Genomic DNA, 13406 nt, shown 5'->3' on the forward strand with positions numbered 1-13406 from the left:
CCAGTGTGATCAGCTGAGACCACCTAGTGGTGGAGCAGAGGACTTGGAAGGAGCTGGATGCGGACATGTGATGCTAGTAACTCCCAGTGAGTGAGCATCTGCATGGTCTCCGGCCCTTTATCTTCACTGGTTCATCTGAATCCTTTCTGTGCGCCTATGGGGCTTCCCGGTGGTTCAGCGGAAAGAATCCGCCTGCAGTGCAGTAGACGCAGGTTCTATCCCTGGGTTGGGGAGATACCCCTGGAGGAGAGCATGGCAACCCACTCTAGTACTGTTGCCTGGAAAATCCCATGGACAGAGGAGCCTGGTGGGCTACAGTCCATGGGGTCGCAAGAGGTTGGACATGAAGCAGCTGAGGACATGTGCCTATGAGGTGGGCACCATTCTTGGTTTTAGATTCCTAGAGGCTAAATAGGCCTGAGTTTATGTGGAGCTAGTTTGAAACAGGACCAGGATTCAAGGTCATGTCAGTGTCTAAAGTGAGTCATGCCAATGGCTTTAACTGCCCCCTTGTGCCAAGCAGGGGCCAGGGGTGCACTGTACTGTCTCCACCAGGCACCCTGCTGACCTCACAGCCCCTCCTGGTCCCCCCACGGGGCTTTCAGTGATGGCTCTGGAGACTGGGGCTGGCCTGAACGCAGTTTCTATTCTACTGCTGATCCTTACGAGTATGGTGATTTGTTTTCCTTTTGGTGACCCACCTGCCCATTTGATTCCTGAAGAATCAGTGAGTTCTTTAGTGCTGAGAAAAGCACACCCGTCCGGGGTGGTGTGTGACTGGAAGGACAGACGGGGGGTCCCAGTGGAGTTGGCCCACCTGCACAGAACCTGCCTTCGGGCCTCAGGTGGGAGGAGATGGGGGCTGAGCTCTGAGCCTCAGGGCATCAGTGGGCCCACTTGTTCACAGGCTTGGGTGAAGGTCCTTCAGAGGAAGCACAGCTCTTTTGTTTCAGTGTGGTTTATTGGCTGGCTTTTCTACACTGGCTCGGTTCATGTGCAGAAGATCTTTCATGGAGAGTCTCAAAACCAAATTAGCATCACCAGTTAAAGGCTGTGTTGCCACCCAGGGAAAAGCCTTATCACTAAAGCTCAGAACTGACTGGAGGCAGAGCCCGGTGACCCTAGGACTGCCCCCTCCCCGAAGAGGGAAAATGCATTGACACCCACTCTGGGCCTGCAGTTTCTACAGTGGAGGATCTGTAGGCTGGCTGAGGAGTTCCTGTTGAATGTAGAGGACAGGTCTTGAGAGCAAGGGGCAGGGGAGGATGACAGTTGGAAGGCATAAGCGACAGTGGCTGCTGGGCAGAGCAGTGAGAGAGGCCCTGAGGCACAGGGAGGACTTCATGCACCCTGACTCTGCAAGACCTCCAGGATGGCACGCAGAATGGCCGCAGCTGCCACCGCCCCGGGGTCTGGCTGATCCAGGCGCGCGGAGCTGATGTAACTGGCTCTTCCAGCTCCAGCTTCCATGTTCTTGGTGGCCTCGGCTGCGGCTTCTGCACTCTGAGGGGTGGGAGTGTGGGAGCAGGTTCAAGGAGGAGCCATCAGGCTTCCTTCCTGCCATGGACCCTGCGGCCCCAGGTTTGCCAGGACCCTCTGCACAGTCACCAGGGTGGAGAGGTCACCACCCACCCACCACTGGCAGGGACAAGGGGACACCATTTGCTGAGGGCCTGCTAGGTCCCAGACCTAGTGCTGGGGCCCTATGTATCTCTCTAGTCCCCAGCCACCCTCTGAGATAGGTATTCTCCATTGTCAGAGGAGGAAAGTGAGGTACAGAAAGGATATGAACTTGTTCAAGGTCGCACGGAGATGGGATCCTGGTGGTTCTGAGTTTGTCTCCCTGGGTGGCTGGGCCCAGCCTCACTCACCTTGACAGCCTTGGTCAGAATCTGGAGCAGATTGGCCCCTGGGCTCTTCCAGGCTTGGAGCTCCTGTCCTGCTGCCCACAGAGAATCCAGCTGGACAGGGTGAGGGGGGAGAGGGGCTGAGGACAGGCCCTGCCACTGAGGGTGGCTTTCAGGGCTTCTATGCTCCTAAGGGGGAAGGCCTGGGCCAGATACACACCATAGTCCTGTCCCCTGGGGCAGCCTTTCCATACCTGGCAGGAAAGAGAACTAGTGAGGCTCACCGCAGGGAATCACCACTCTGGGGGTGGGTGACATCAACTACCTCCCCCAGCCCCCCCCCGGTCTGGGGCCTTGGGTCCTGGCTCACTTCTGCATGGCCTCCAGGCCGGCATCCATGGCAGCAGACCAGGCCGGGAGGTCAGTCTTGGCCTTGAGTGGCTGGGCCGCTGCAGTCAGGAACAGGCCGTAGAGCTGGGGAGGACCAGGATGCTGAGCACAGGGGTTTGGCCTGGGGCCTTGGCCAACCCAGGACCCCTCCGTGTCAGCCCTCCACCCCCGGGGGCTGCTGGCACTCACCGCCCCTGAGGAGCCTCCCATCTTCTCCAGTAGCAGGAGGGACAATTTGGAGAGTAGCTGGGCAGGGCTGGCTGGGAGTGGGCCCTCCTTTAGCCACTCCTGGATCGCTGCAGGCAGAGAGAGATGGCAAGGAATTCAGAGACCCTCCCCCCGTCTGCCTGGACCCCAACCAAGTACCCAGGCCTTGCTGCCAGGCAGGAGGAATGGGCGCTGGGAGAGGCTGAGGGAACCAACGTGAAGAGACTCCCCGGCTCCATCTCTGTCCTGCTGCATCCGGAAAAGGGTGGGGACAGGTCACCGATAGGGACCTTGGTGGTCACTGAGCAGGCGATGATGCTTCCTAGCTTCCCTCTTTTTTGTCTTTTACTGATTTACCTCGTTAATGGTCTTTCTCTCCTACCAGAACATAAGCCACAAGGGCAGTGATTTTAATGTTTTGCTAGCTATTGTATCCATAGAGTTGAGGGAAGCACCTGACCCATGGTTAGCACTAAATATATTTTTCTTGACTGAACGAGATAATTGCTGGATAATTCAGAACTTTTGCCTAGTCTGGATAAGCTGAGAAAGAGAAAGGACGTAAGTTTCCTTTTAGGATAATCTAAAGTTATTATGCGGGCTTCCCTTGTGGTTGGGTCAGCTGGTAAAGAATCCACCTGCAGTGTGGGAGACCTTGGTTCAATCCTTGGATCTGGAAGATCCCCTGGAAAAGGGAAAGGCTACCCACTGCAGTATTCTGGCCTGGAGAATTCCATGGACTACATAGTCTGTGGGGTCGCAAAGAGTTGGACATGACTGAGCGACTTTCACTTTCAAAGTTATTATTCACTGTGAAAGATTTTATTCTGTGATAACAACCTTCCTACATTTGTAGTGCTAGAAGTATCTCTTTATGAAAACAGGTGAAAAGGATGCTAAGTTTGTGACGACCTCTTTCGGCAAAATAACAGTTGCCAGCCCCATGTGAGTACTCCAAATGCTTTCGAAATCATTCTGGTTCACAAAATGCCTCCATCTCCACATAGGTGTGCCGTACCACCCTGTCCCTGCCCCAGGTGGGTCCTGGCACCAACCTCTGGCTGCGCGGCTGTGGGTGGTGCCACAGTCCCCGTCACCGGCAGCGCGGTCCAGGGCATTCAGATGTTCCTCCAGGCCCAGGAGGGTGGTGCACACCCGCTCCAGCACAAGTACCATCTGCTTCGAGGCTGCACCTGCAGAGGGGGGACAGCAGGAAGGAGGCCCACCTGGCTGGCCCTTCTCACAGCTGAACGTGACCAGAGTGGAGGTGTGGGTGCCAGGGCCCCTGCACGCCCCTCTGCACACACTGCACCCTTTAGGCCTTTAGGCCAAAGGCCCGGGCCACCTTCCCCAAGAGCACGACCCCTACCTGCTGCAGTAGTGGAGTCAGGGGCTGGCAGGGGCTCCGTGGGGGCGGCCTGGCTCCGCTTCCGCCCAGTCACCCAGACCTTGGCCACGTTAGGCCAGGCTGAGGCAGTGGTTTCAGCATCTGGGGACAGCAAGATGACTCTTCCTAGAGACGGGTCGGCTGGCCAGGGATCAAGTAGGGCCTGGACTCCCCACCTGGTGGCCTGGTTCCCTCCACTGCAGTAAGTGGGTACTGAGTGCTGACTGTGTACGTGGGAAATGAGGGCCCCCAGGGGGGGAACCTAATTCCATCTCCTCCAGAATCGAGTGAGAGGTGGGGAAGGCTGGGGAAGCCAGAAAGGGCCTCTCCACAGGGTCCTAATTGTCATGGTCAGCCCTGATGAAGTTGGCTCCTTCCAGCTCCAGGGAGCCCTGGCTTGGCTGACCCCAGCTTCCAGGTCTCACCTATCAGCTCCAGGAGGGGCTCATCCACCAGCAGGAGGGTGAGAGAAATGCCAGGCATCTCCAGGGCTGACATGAAGGTGCCCACCAGGGCACGGGCAATCTTCACCCCGCGGCCCTCTGCAGTTCCAGAGCATAAAAGAGTGTGAGGAAGAAAGTGCTTCTGGGCAGTTTCCCCCGGAGCATCAGAGAAAGAAACAGAGTAAGAGAAAAACAAGGACTTTGGGAGCTGGGGCCCTGAGGTCAGTAGAGAGCCGGTCAGATTTCCTCGGGGCGTCCTTTAAAGATATCTTGAATGACCACATTCCCTGGAGGTGTCCCTTCTATGGGGGCAGATGAGTAACGACAGGTCTCAGTTACTGGGCTCTTCTTACCAGGTCCCATGTCCTGCGCTAAGTGTGTTAAATCTCATATGGCTACCCACTCCAGTATTCTTGCCTGGGAAATCCCATGGACAGAGGCGGCCATGGGGTTGCAAAAAAGTTGGACATGACTGAGTGACTAAACAACAACAATCTTCATGACAACCCTTTAAGGCAGCTATTATTACCACCCTCTTTTTACAGACAAGGAAACAGGCTCAAGGCTCCTGGCAAGTAGGTGGCAGAGGGCCATCTAAGTCGGGCTTGACTGACTGCACAGCCCATGCTCCGGACCATCATTAAGGCCCTATCCCAGGTGCTTTTCTTACATCCAGCTTCAAAGGGCGGGCAGGAGGAAGCTCAGGGGTCAGGTGGTCCGATTCCAGTGTGGGGCTCACCCAGAGAGCGGACGGCGGCGTCAGCTATGATGCCCAGTTCCAGGAATGACAGGCCACCCAGGTTGTTGACCATCAGCACTACTGAGGAGCCTGTGGGCGGACACGATGCCCAGGTGAGACTCTCTGGGCCCCATTCCCAGAGGGGGAGGCAAGGCGAGGAGACCGCGGGACAGTCCCTCACCGGACTGCACAGGCACGTGCGACACGTTGGAGGAGCTCGTCATGTGGTCCAGCATGAGTGCCACAATCTCGGCAGCAGTCGCCATCTGTCACGGGGAGCCGGGAGTGAGCTATGTCCGGGGCCCCGGTCTCGGGCCAGCCTGCACCGGGGAGGCCACCTACCTTTATCCGGCGCACACCAGCCTCCCCGTGGATCCCTGTGGACAGACATAAGCACTGCTAACCCGCTCGGAGCCTGGGGATTCGCTCAGCGTGTTCTGCTCAAGGATTTTCTAAGTGCTCAGCACTAGGCTAGGCACATGTATCTGGGGAGTGTGGGGTTGGGAGACACAGATGGAATAGTGAAACATACACAGTCTCTGCTCTCTGGGAGCTACGGCTTGGTGGTGGAGAGAGCCAGAGCTTTACTTAACTTCCAACTAGTGAAGTAGCCTAACTAGAGGCAGACACAGAGAGGCCACATGAGGCCTCTGCCCATCACTCTGGAAGCACAGGGGAGGAAAAGGGGAAGTCCTGTAGCTGGGGTGGCCCCAGAACTGCCCTTGAAAGAAGGGCTACATCTTGGCAGGGTCATGGGTACCGGAGAATGGTGGGAGCACAGGCAAGGAGGTGCATGGGACACGGAGCCCTGGGTGCGGAGGGCAATGCTGGTAGAAATCAGGCAGGTTGGGCCAGAACGGCCTCAGGGGCCCAATTAAAAAACCTCATACCCCCTAGGCGACAGCTCCATGTTAGCAGAGAGGACCCAGTAGATGGCTCCCAGGGTAGAAAATGCTGGAAAAACCCAGGGAGCCCAAGGGATCACAAGCTTACCCAGCCCCAGCTCCACTTCATCAGCTGAGAGCTCAAAGGTGGGTCTGGAACCAGGGACGCTGCAGGAGGACAAGCTCACTCCCAGGGTTCCTACAAGAAATGAGGTATGAAGGGGATGACTGCTTCACTCTTGGCATCAGGCATCAGCCAGGCAGCAGCAACCTCAGAAGTCTCTTCACTGATACAGGCTGCCAGGTTCTTCATCTTAGTGAAGGAAGAGAATCATTGCTCGGGCACCCAAAGCCGCCGTTCCCAGGAAACCCTCCCACAGCCCCTGGGAGGCCTCCTGTGCTGCTTTGGGGAACCTGTTCCTGGTCTAAGGTGGGGCTCGACCTCCCCTGCCCTTCCCGAGCCCTGAGCCGGCACTCACCCATGGCCTTGGCGACCACGCTCACCCGATCTGTGATCTCCTCCAGTCCCACACCTGCCTCAGCCAGAGCACCCGCTACCTGCGCCCAAAGAGACAGGCCCCCAACGGGGAAGGGGTCACTGTACCACTTGTGGGCAGAAGACAGGCTGGGGCTGAGTTTCTAGCTGGGAACAGGGAATCTCTTCATCCTGCCGCATCAACCTGGCATGCCATATTTAGGGCAACTGCCAGGACTCTAAGAATCTCAGAGCCAGAGGAACTTTACAAATGGAGAAATGGACCCAAAGAGGGGAGGTGACTTGTTCAATGTCACACTGCGAGTTGTGGCTAGTTTCCCAACTCTTGGCCTAGAGTTCTTTCTCCATGGCCTATATATCGTGGCTCACTTTGGCCACCCACCCACCTCTTGCCAAGCATCTAGTATGTGCCGAAAAGGGAAAAAGGGGTCTAAATCATAGTCCCTACCTTGGAGGAACTTGGTCTGGGGAGGGGTTGGAGAAACAGACAGCACAGACTGAATGGTTCATGTGAGGTGACGAATCTGATGATGGAGTTCACGGTAGGTGTCATGGGAACACTGAGGGCAGGAGGTCCTTGGTGTGGTGAGAGGGCAAACCTCCCAGAAGGAGAGATAGCAGGCGTGGGTCTCCACAGAATAGCAGGAGTTAGCCAGGCCAAAGGGGGGTTGGACAGTGGAAGGATTGTCAAGGCCAAAGATTCAGCATCAGCAAAGCCCCAAAGGTGAGCCACAGCCCAGCAGCACAGGGCACTGGTGTTCATGGAGCATGAGGAGACCATAGGAACAATGGGAGAGGAACCTGAAAGCCAGGGAGGAGGGGCAAGAGCGTGGTGGGCACCTGACCGAGAAGCCTGCGCTGACCCTAGGAACCCTGGGGGGCTTTCTGTAGCTGAACAGCCTGGTCAGAGACACATTGTTAAAAGACACCTCTGGGGTGGTATGGGGAAGAGGCTGGGGGAGGGGCAGGAAGGAAGCAGGCAGAGGAGCCAGTTGAGGAGGCAACGGCAGCCACCTGGGTGCAAGCAGGCAAGACCAAAGCAAGGCTAAGACAGGAAGGGCGGGGCTTGGAGGAGGATGTGTATGTGGAGGCCCTAGGAGTAGGGCCACAGGATGGGGTGATGGAAGGTCGGGTAGGGGAAGGGCAGGGAAGGGGCTGGGAGGATGAAAGCCTGTACCTGGGCTGAGCTAGTTACGGGGATAGGGGTGCCCTCCTGGATCAGGGAGCGCTAGGGAAGCAGTGGCTTCCTAGTGGGTGGGACAGGTGGCTGGAAAGGTCTGGCACTGGGTGCAGCCTGGAAAGTGAGGGCTGGGGTCCCAGCAAGGAACCCTCACCTTGTGTATGAGCACTGTGCCACAGAGCCCACGCCGGCCTGCCTTCTTCAGGACGGTGAAGGCACTGTCGTCCCCAACGACCACCATCTCCACGGGGATGCCCTCCGCCCGGGCCTGCTCCCGGGCCAGGCCGAAGTTAAGCCGGTCCCCGGTGTAGTTCTTCACGATGAGGAGGGTCCCCACTGTGGGAGCAGCCAGTTGGGCCCCGTCAGCGCCTGTCCTCCCCACAGCAGCCCCTCCTGCAGGCCAGGCTTACCTGTGCCAGCCTGGGCCACGGCCCTGATGGCTGCCAGTATGCTGCCCACTGCCGGGGAGGTGAACACGTCTCCTGCGATGACCCCCGTCAGCATCCCCTTTCCTATGAAACCTGTGATGGAGAGAGGTGGGGAGAGGATGCTGGGTGGGGACCTGTGCCTGCAGGCCCTGGGGCTCAGGGCTTCATGCCCTGGTGAGCCCTACTATGTGCCTGGTGCAGAAGAGCACCCGGGTCATGCTCCACAGATCTTTCATCTCCTTGGAGAGGTCTTCCCCAGCCTCCCAACTGAATAGGCACTCACTCTATCCCCAGCTATTCGCTGTTCCTTTATCCTGCTCTCCTGTCCTCACTACCTCACTTACATGCTCTGAAATGATCTCTTTCGTTTGTGTGTTTACCTGGTTTCTGTCTCCCCAAAGGAGAACAGAAGCTCCATGAGGGCTGCTACTTTGTCTGTCTGGGTCACTTTTGCGCCCCTAGTGGCCAGACAGTGCCAGGCACAGGTGCTCAGGAATGTCTGCTGAATGGATGGATGAATTCACCAGAGACAGGAAGGACACAGAGGATACAAAAGCCTGGTCCCTATTCCTCCTCACCCCCCACCCCCATCCCTGAGCTCTCAGGGAAAGTTCACATGCCTGGCACTAAATAGGAAACAATCCAGGACTGTCCACTTCGAATGTGAAAATGCAGGCTGGGAATTCAGAAGAGGGATACTGCTCTAGGCTGGAAGAGTCAGGAAGGCTTCATAGAGGAGGAGATGGCAGGTCAGCTGGGCCTGGGAGGCAGGGAGGATTGGTGAAATCACTGACGCTCAGAGCTGGAAAGGCCTGAGAGATCATTTGGCCCAAACTTGTGCTTTTACAGACGTAGAGACTGAGGCACAGAGAGGCCAGGCCTGGCTCCAGATCACAGCTCAAGGGAGCGGGGAGCCAGAGCCAATGCCAGGCTTCCACCTCTCAGCTGGGCTCCATCCTGAACCTCCACATGGCACCAAAGATCTCCCAGCAGCCCCCGTCCACTCTGCCCAGAGCCCACCCCCCACCTCTGCCCAGGGTGCTCACCAGCATGGGCGGGCTCATGGCCAGAGCCCCCACCTGACAGTAGGGCCACCCGGCCCTTGAGACTGTCCAGGTCAGAACGGAGAGCCACGCGGTGGCCCTGCAGGAGCTGTAGGCTGGGGTTGCAGGCCACCAGTCCAGCAAGGGCGTCGTCGGCACAGCCTGCCACTGAGTTCACTAGCTTCTTGGAGGTCTGTGGGAGAGAAGCCGGAGGAGGTTCTGGGTGTAGCTGCCAGGGACACCCTCCAGTCCTGCCCAGCCACACTGCTGTGACTAAGACCCCTGGCCCACACTTGCCCAGGAACTGCAGGGAACAGCGGTTCCTTGAATTAGGCATCATTTTATCTGGTGGATGTTTCTATGACTTTGTAATTTGTGACTTTTTATTCAGTGCCTAACCTGTGGCTTTAAGTTTATCCTGAAGAATGGCTTTGATACAAAGAAAATGGGGGAGCTGGGGTCCTCTGTACAAAAAAAATTGGGGCCCAACAGCCTTTTGTCAAAGGAGTAGAAGCCCCAGGTTGGGGCTCCTGTCCCAGGGGAGGGGGCCAGACAGGGCCCACACTCATCTGCTTCCTCAGCAAAATGGGGATTTAATGAACTGAATAAAAGGGAGCTAGTCCCTTCTGTGGAGAAGGCAATGGCACCCCACTCCAGTACTCTTGCCTGGAAAATCCCAGGGACGGGGGAGCCTGGTGGGCTGCTGTCTATGGGGTCGCACAGAATCGGACACGACTGAAGTGACTTAGCAGCAGCAGCAGCAGTCCCTTCTGTGGAGAAGGCAATGGCACCCCACTCCAGTACTCTTGCCTGGAAAATCCCATGGACGGGGGAGCCTGGTAGGCTGCAGTCCACGGGGTCGCTAAGAGTCGGACAGGACTGAGCGACTTCACTTTCACTTTTCACTTTCATGCATTGGAGAAGGCAATGGTAACCCACTCCAGTGTTCTTGCCTGGAGAATCCCAGGGACAGGGGAGCCTAAGGGCTGCCATCTATGGGGTGGCACAGAGTCGGACACGACTGAAGCGACTTAGCAGCAGCAGCAGTCCCTTCTACTGCCAGCTCTGAAAAGCCGGAGCTGGCTGAAATCGCTGCGTGCAGCTCCTGCCTTTGTCCCAAACAGTGAAACTGGTGTCAATTAGGATCAGAGAGGGCCGGGCTCCCAGCGCCCCCTGGTGGCCTGAGGGCAGCCTGCAGCTGAGCCTTTCCCAAGTCGGCTGGAACTTGGTTCTTTCATGCAAACTCTGGCCTTTTCTGGGTCGGGGGTGGGCCAGGGCAGTGAGTCAGACCTCATTCTAGATCCAGACCTGATTCTACGCGCTTTCAAGCACATCTCACTCAATCTTTCAACAACCCTATGGAGTAAAATTAGCCCAGTGAGGAAATAGGCAGAGTTATATGACTTTACCCAAGGTCACAAAGCCAGCAAGAGTCCAGGTCAGCCTGGCTCCAAAGCTAGTTCCATTTTGGCTTTATCATGCTGCTTTCCCCAGGGGCTGAAAGGAGGCTGAGAGTGGCAGACATTCTGCCAGAGTGAAGGCATGGGCTTGTGGCTCCCAGAGCCTGCCAGGGACTGGAATATGCAATGAAGTTGAGTGAAGTGAAAGTGAAGTCACTCAGTCGTGTCCGACTCTTTGTGACCCCGTGGATCCTCTGTCCATGGGATTTTCCCAGGAGATCTTCCCAACCCAGGGATTGAACCCAGGTCTCCCACATTGTAGGCAGACGCTTTACCATCTGAGCCACCAGGGAAGTTGAGAGTGGGTCTCAATTCCAAGCCCAGCCTCCAATGCCACCATCCTCTGAGAATGCGTCCCCTCGCCATCCCTGACAGTCTGCCCTGCCTGGGATTTGAAACCATTCCCAGACCAGAGCCAGAAGAGAGGTCAGGGGCCAGTGCCATCCGTGGCTCCCAGTGGCCTGAGGGGATGGAGGAAGAAAGGAAAGTTGCCTCCCACAGGCAAATGTGGGAGGCCCCTAGATCCTAGTCTGGTCAACACCCCACCGACTAATCTGTAGATGAGGAAAGACGCTCGGAGAGGTCATGTTTCGGTAAAATGTCACACAGCTGGTTAGTGGTAGGCTGACATTTGAACCCAGGTCTGCCCAGGCATGAGTTTGAGCACAATCTGTGACATAGTGAAGGGTAGTGAAGCCTGGTGTGCTGCAGTTCATGGGGTCACAGAGTTGGACACAACTAAGAGATTTCACAACAACTTCCCAGGGCTGTTTTGCTTCAGATCAGTTCTAAAATGAGCCTGGGGCATGCCGAGGGGCATGTTGAGCCTCCTGCACTGTAGATCCCACAAGCCCACACATGCCCAAGGTTCAGAAAGACACAACAGGTCCTTCTTTCGGACTCCTGTGTCTGGTAGTGTCTATTACAGAGTAGGTAGCTGTTAATGTTCTAAATGCATGACCCAGACCAGGGCCATGTGGGCCTTGGAGGGACTCAGAGGTTGCAGCCACAGACTGGGCTGGGCCCAGCTGGGAAGTGAAGGGAAGTCAGGCCCTGAGACAGAGGATAACTCTCTCTCTTAAGCTCAGGAGGCAGCAGCATCTCTTGGTCAGGGAGTGAGGAACTGCAACATGCCCAGGGCTGAAACACCTACTGCCCCAAGCCCATAGTGCCCTTCCTCTGCCCTGGCCCTCATGGGACTCACCATGATGGGGAGGCTCTGAAGGAAGTTTGCCTCACAGCTTCTCACTGAGCTTCTGGCAGATGGGCAATCCCGTGGGTGCAAACAGGTCTGAGCACAGTGAAGATGGCAAGCAGAATCTGCAAGAGGTGGGTAACAACATGAGCTGCTGAAGACACTTGCAGCCTACTGGCAGTCATGCTTTCAGCGCCCTGGTCATTAGGGAGCTTCCCCAGACTCTGATCTAAGTCCAAACTCTAGAATGTCAGCTGGGGATGGAGAAGAGTTTGGGGCTGACCAAGGTTCACATTCTGCACCTGGCTGCCAGAACACTGATAGATCTATGCTGGGCACACGTCTGCCTTACTCTCAGGAATGGTGCCCACCTTATCACCTAGGGGCAAAGTTACCCACAGAGCACACATGCAGTGAATACGTTCCTAAAGATCTTCACAGACTTGCTCTTGTCAGTGCTGGCACCTCACCAGGAAGGAGATGGCTGAGTCTGTGACTCTATTTTCCTTCTGGGAAACCGACCCAGTGAGCTCTGTGATGTGTCCAAGGCCATTCCAACAACAGCCAGGATTCAAACCTATATTTAGCTTCTCTACAAATCCTGTGTTCTTTCTACTGATAAATTCAGTGCCTCCAAAGTCAAGGCTGAAAGTCCTGGGTGTGGGAAATCACATATGTAAATCACAAAGACCTTTTAGTTCCTTTCGGTTCAGCCAGGTTCAGAGGTGTCTTGGGCTCACGGCACCTTTCTGCAATGGAAAGAATCCCTACCAGCCTCAGCACCTAGCTCTGCCTCTGATTTCCTAGGGGATTCTGGGTAAACCAATTTGCCTGAGCCTCAGCTTCCTCATTTGTAAAATGGGGGCAGCTTCCTCTACAGCCTTGCTGCGGCAGGTGCTCCAAGCCACGTGGTTCTCCTTCTACTCCTTGCAGAGCCTGACTGATGTGGAGTGGCTTCAAGCTTCAGGGCCAACTGACTGCATCTTGGGTCACTTAAATTCTCACCAGGGAAATTCTGGTTTCGTGTTTGAGGTCTCAGTTTGCACAAACCACAGGGGCACTAACTCTGCTGGAGAAGTGGCCTGCTGGGGCCTTGAAATACAAAGTTTCAAACACAAGTTCAAAGGAGAGAAGGGACAGTCTAAGTGCCTCCCCCAGATGCCCGCCAGGTGAGATGGAATGCTCGGTCATTCCAGGATCAGGCAGGGCTGGGTTCAGAGACACTGGGAAGACTAGGGAGAGGGAGGTACGAACCTCGGTTCTAGCCTGGGAGGTGCACAAATTGATGTCACCTTCCTCCCCTCTCTGGGCTTCTGCAGTATCTTCCGGTTCCAAAATAGGGAGCAGCCCCCGAGGGCTCCTGGAGCTAAGAAGGGGGTGTGGACGGGGTCTGGGGAAGGGCGAGGGGAGCGGACTACGGATGAGGTCGGCGGGTCAGCTCCGGGGAAGAAGGAGTCGGCGAACCTCTGCGACCCGCTCTCGCCCGGGTCAGCCTTTTCAGTAACCGCCACCGGTACCTAAAGACTCGCGACGGGGCGCCCTCATCCGGGTACTCCAAGCTCCGGCGGTAGGAAACGGGCGGGGCCTCCGGGGGGGCGGGGCTTCCCTTGGTTGGCCGTCTCTGGCGCCTTGAGTCCTCCAAGAGGCCAGGTGAGGCCGTCCCGTGATGCCCCGCGCCCTAGCCGCTCTGGCCTGCAACGTGTCTCT

General features: G+C 56.5%; 1 protein-coding gene across 15 annotated transcripts; it reads right to left on the reverse strand.

Moving 5' to 3' along the window:
- Nucleotides 1-942: 942 nt before the first annotated feature.
- Nucleotides 943-13255, reverse strand: TKFC (triokinase and FMN cyclase). Of its 15 annotated transcripts, none has more exons than XM_081536732.1 (20): nucleotides 12954-13218; nucleotides 11709-11824; nucleotides 9048-9237; nucleotides 8622-8761; nucleotides 8382-8500; nucleotides 7984-8094; nucleotides 7728-7909; nucleotides 6377-6455; nucleotides 6007-6096; nucleotides 5356-5390; nucleotides 5195-5279; nucleotides 5014-5103; nucleotides 4257-4373; nucleotides 3814-3933; nucleotides 3500-3637; nucleotides 2427-2533; nucleotides 2218-2321; nucleotides 2068-2101; nucleotides 1872-1961; nucleotides 943-1503 (listed from the first exon to the last, which is right to left on the reverse strand). In XM_081536732.1, exons 6-20 carry the CDS (start codon nucleotides 8075-8077, stop codon nucleotides 1342-1344), a joined length of 1527 nt encoding a protein of 508 aa, XP_081392858.1. In that variant the 5' UTR covers nucleotides 8078-8094; nucleotides 8382-8500; nucleotides 8622-8761; nucleotides 9048-9237; nucleotides 11709-11824; nucleotides 12954-13218; the 3' UTR covers nucleotides 943-1341. The 15 variants fall into 15 exon arrangements, with proteins under 15 accessions (XP_081392858.1, XP_081392866.1, XP_081392861.1 ...); XM_081536740.1 differs by having other exon boundaries at nucleotides 3500-3631; nucleotides 3808-3933; XM_081536735.1 differs by lacking the exon at nucleotides 8382-8500 and having other exon boundaries at nucleotides 13217-13255.
- Between the last annotated feature and the right edge of the window lie 151 nt (nucleotides 13256-13406).

Source organism: Giraffa tippelskirchi, chromosome 10 (assembly GCF_054371585.1).
Source record: "Giraffa tippelskirchi isolate mGirTip1 chromosome 10, T2T-mGirTip1v1.2.pri, whole genome shotgun sequence".
NCBI classification, from domain to species: Eukaryota; Metazoa; Chordata; class Mammalia; order Artiodactyla; family Giraffidae; genus Giraffa; species Giraffa tippelskirchi.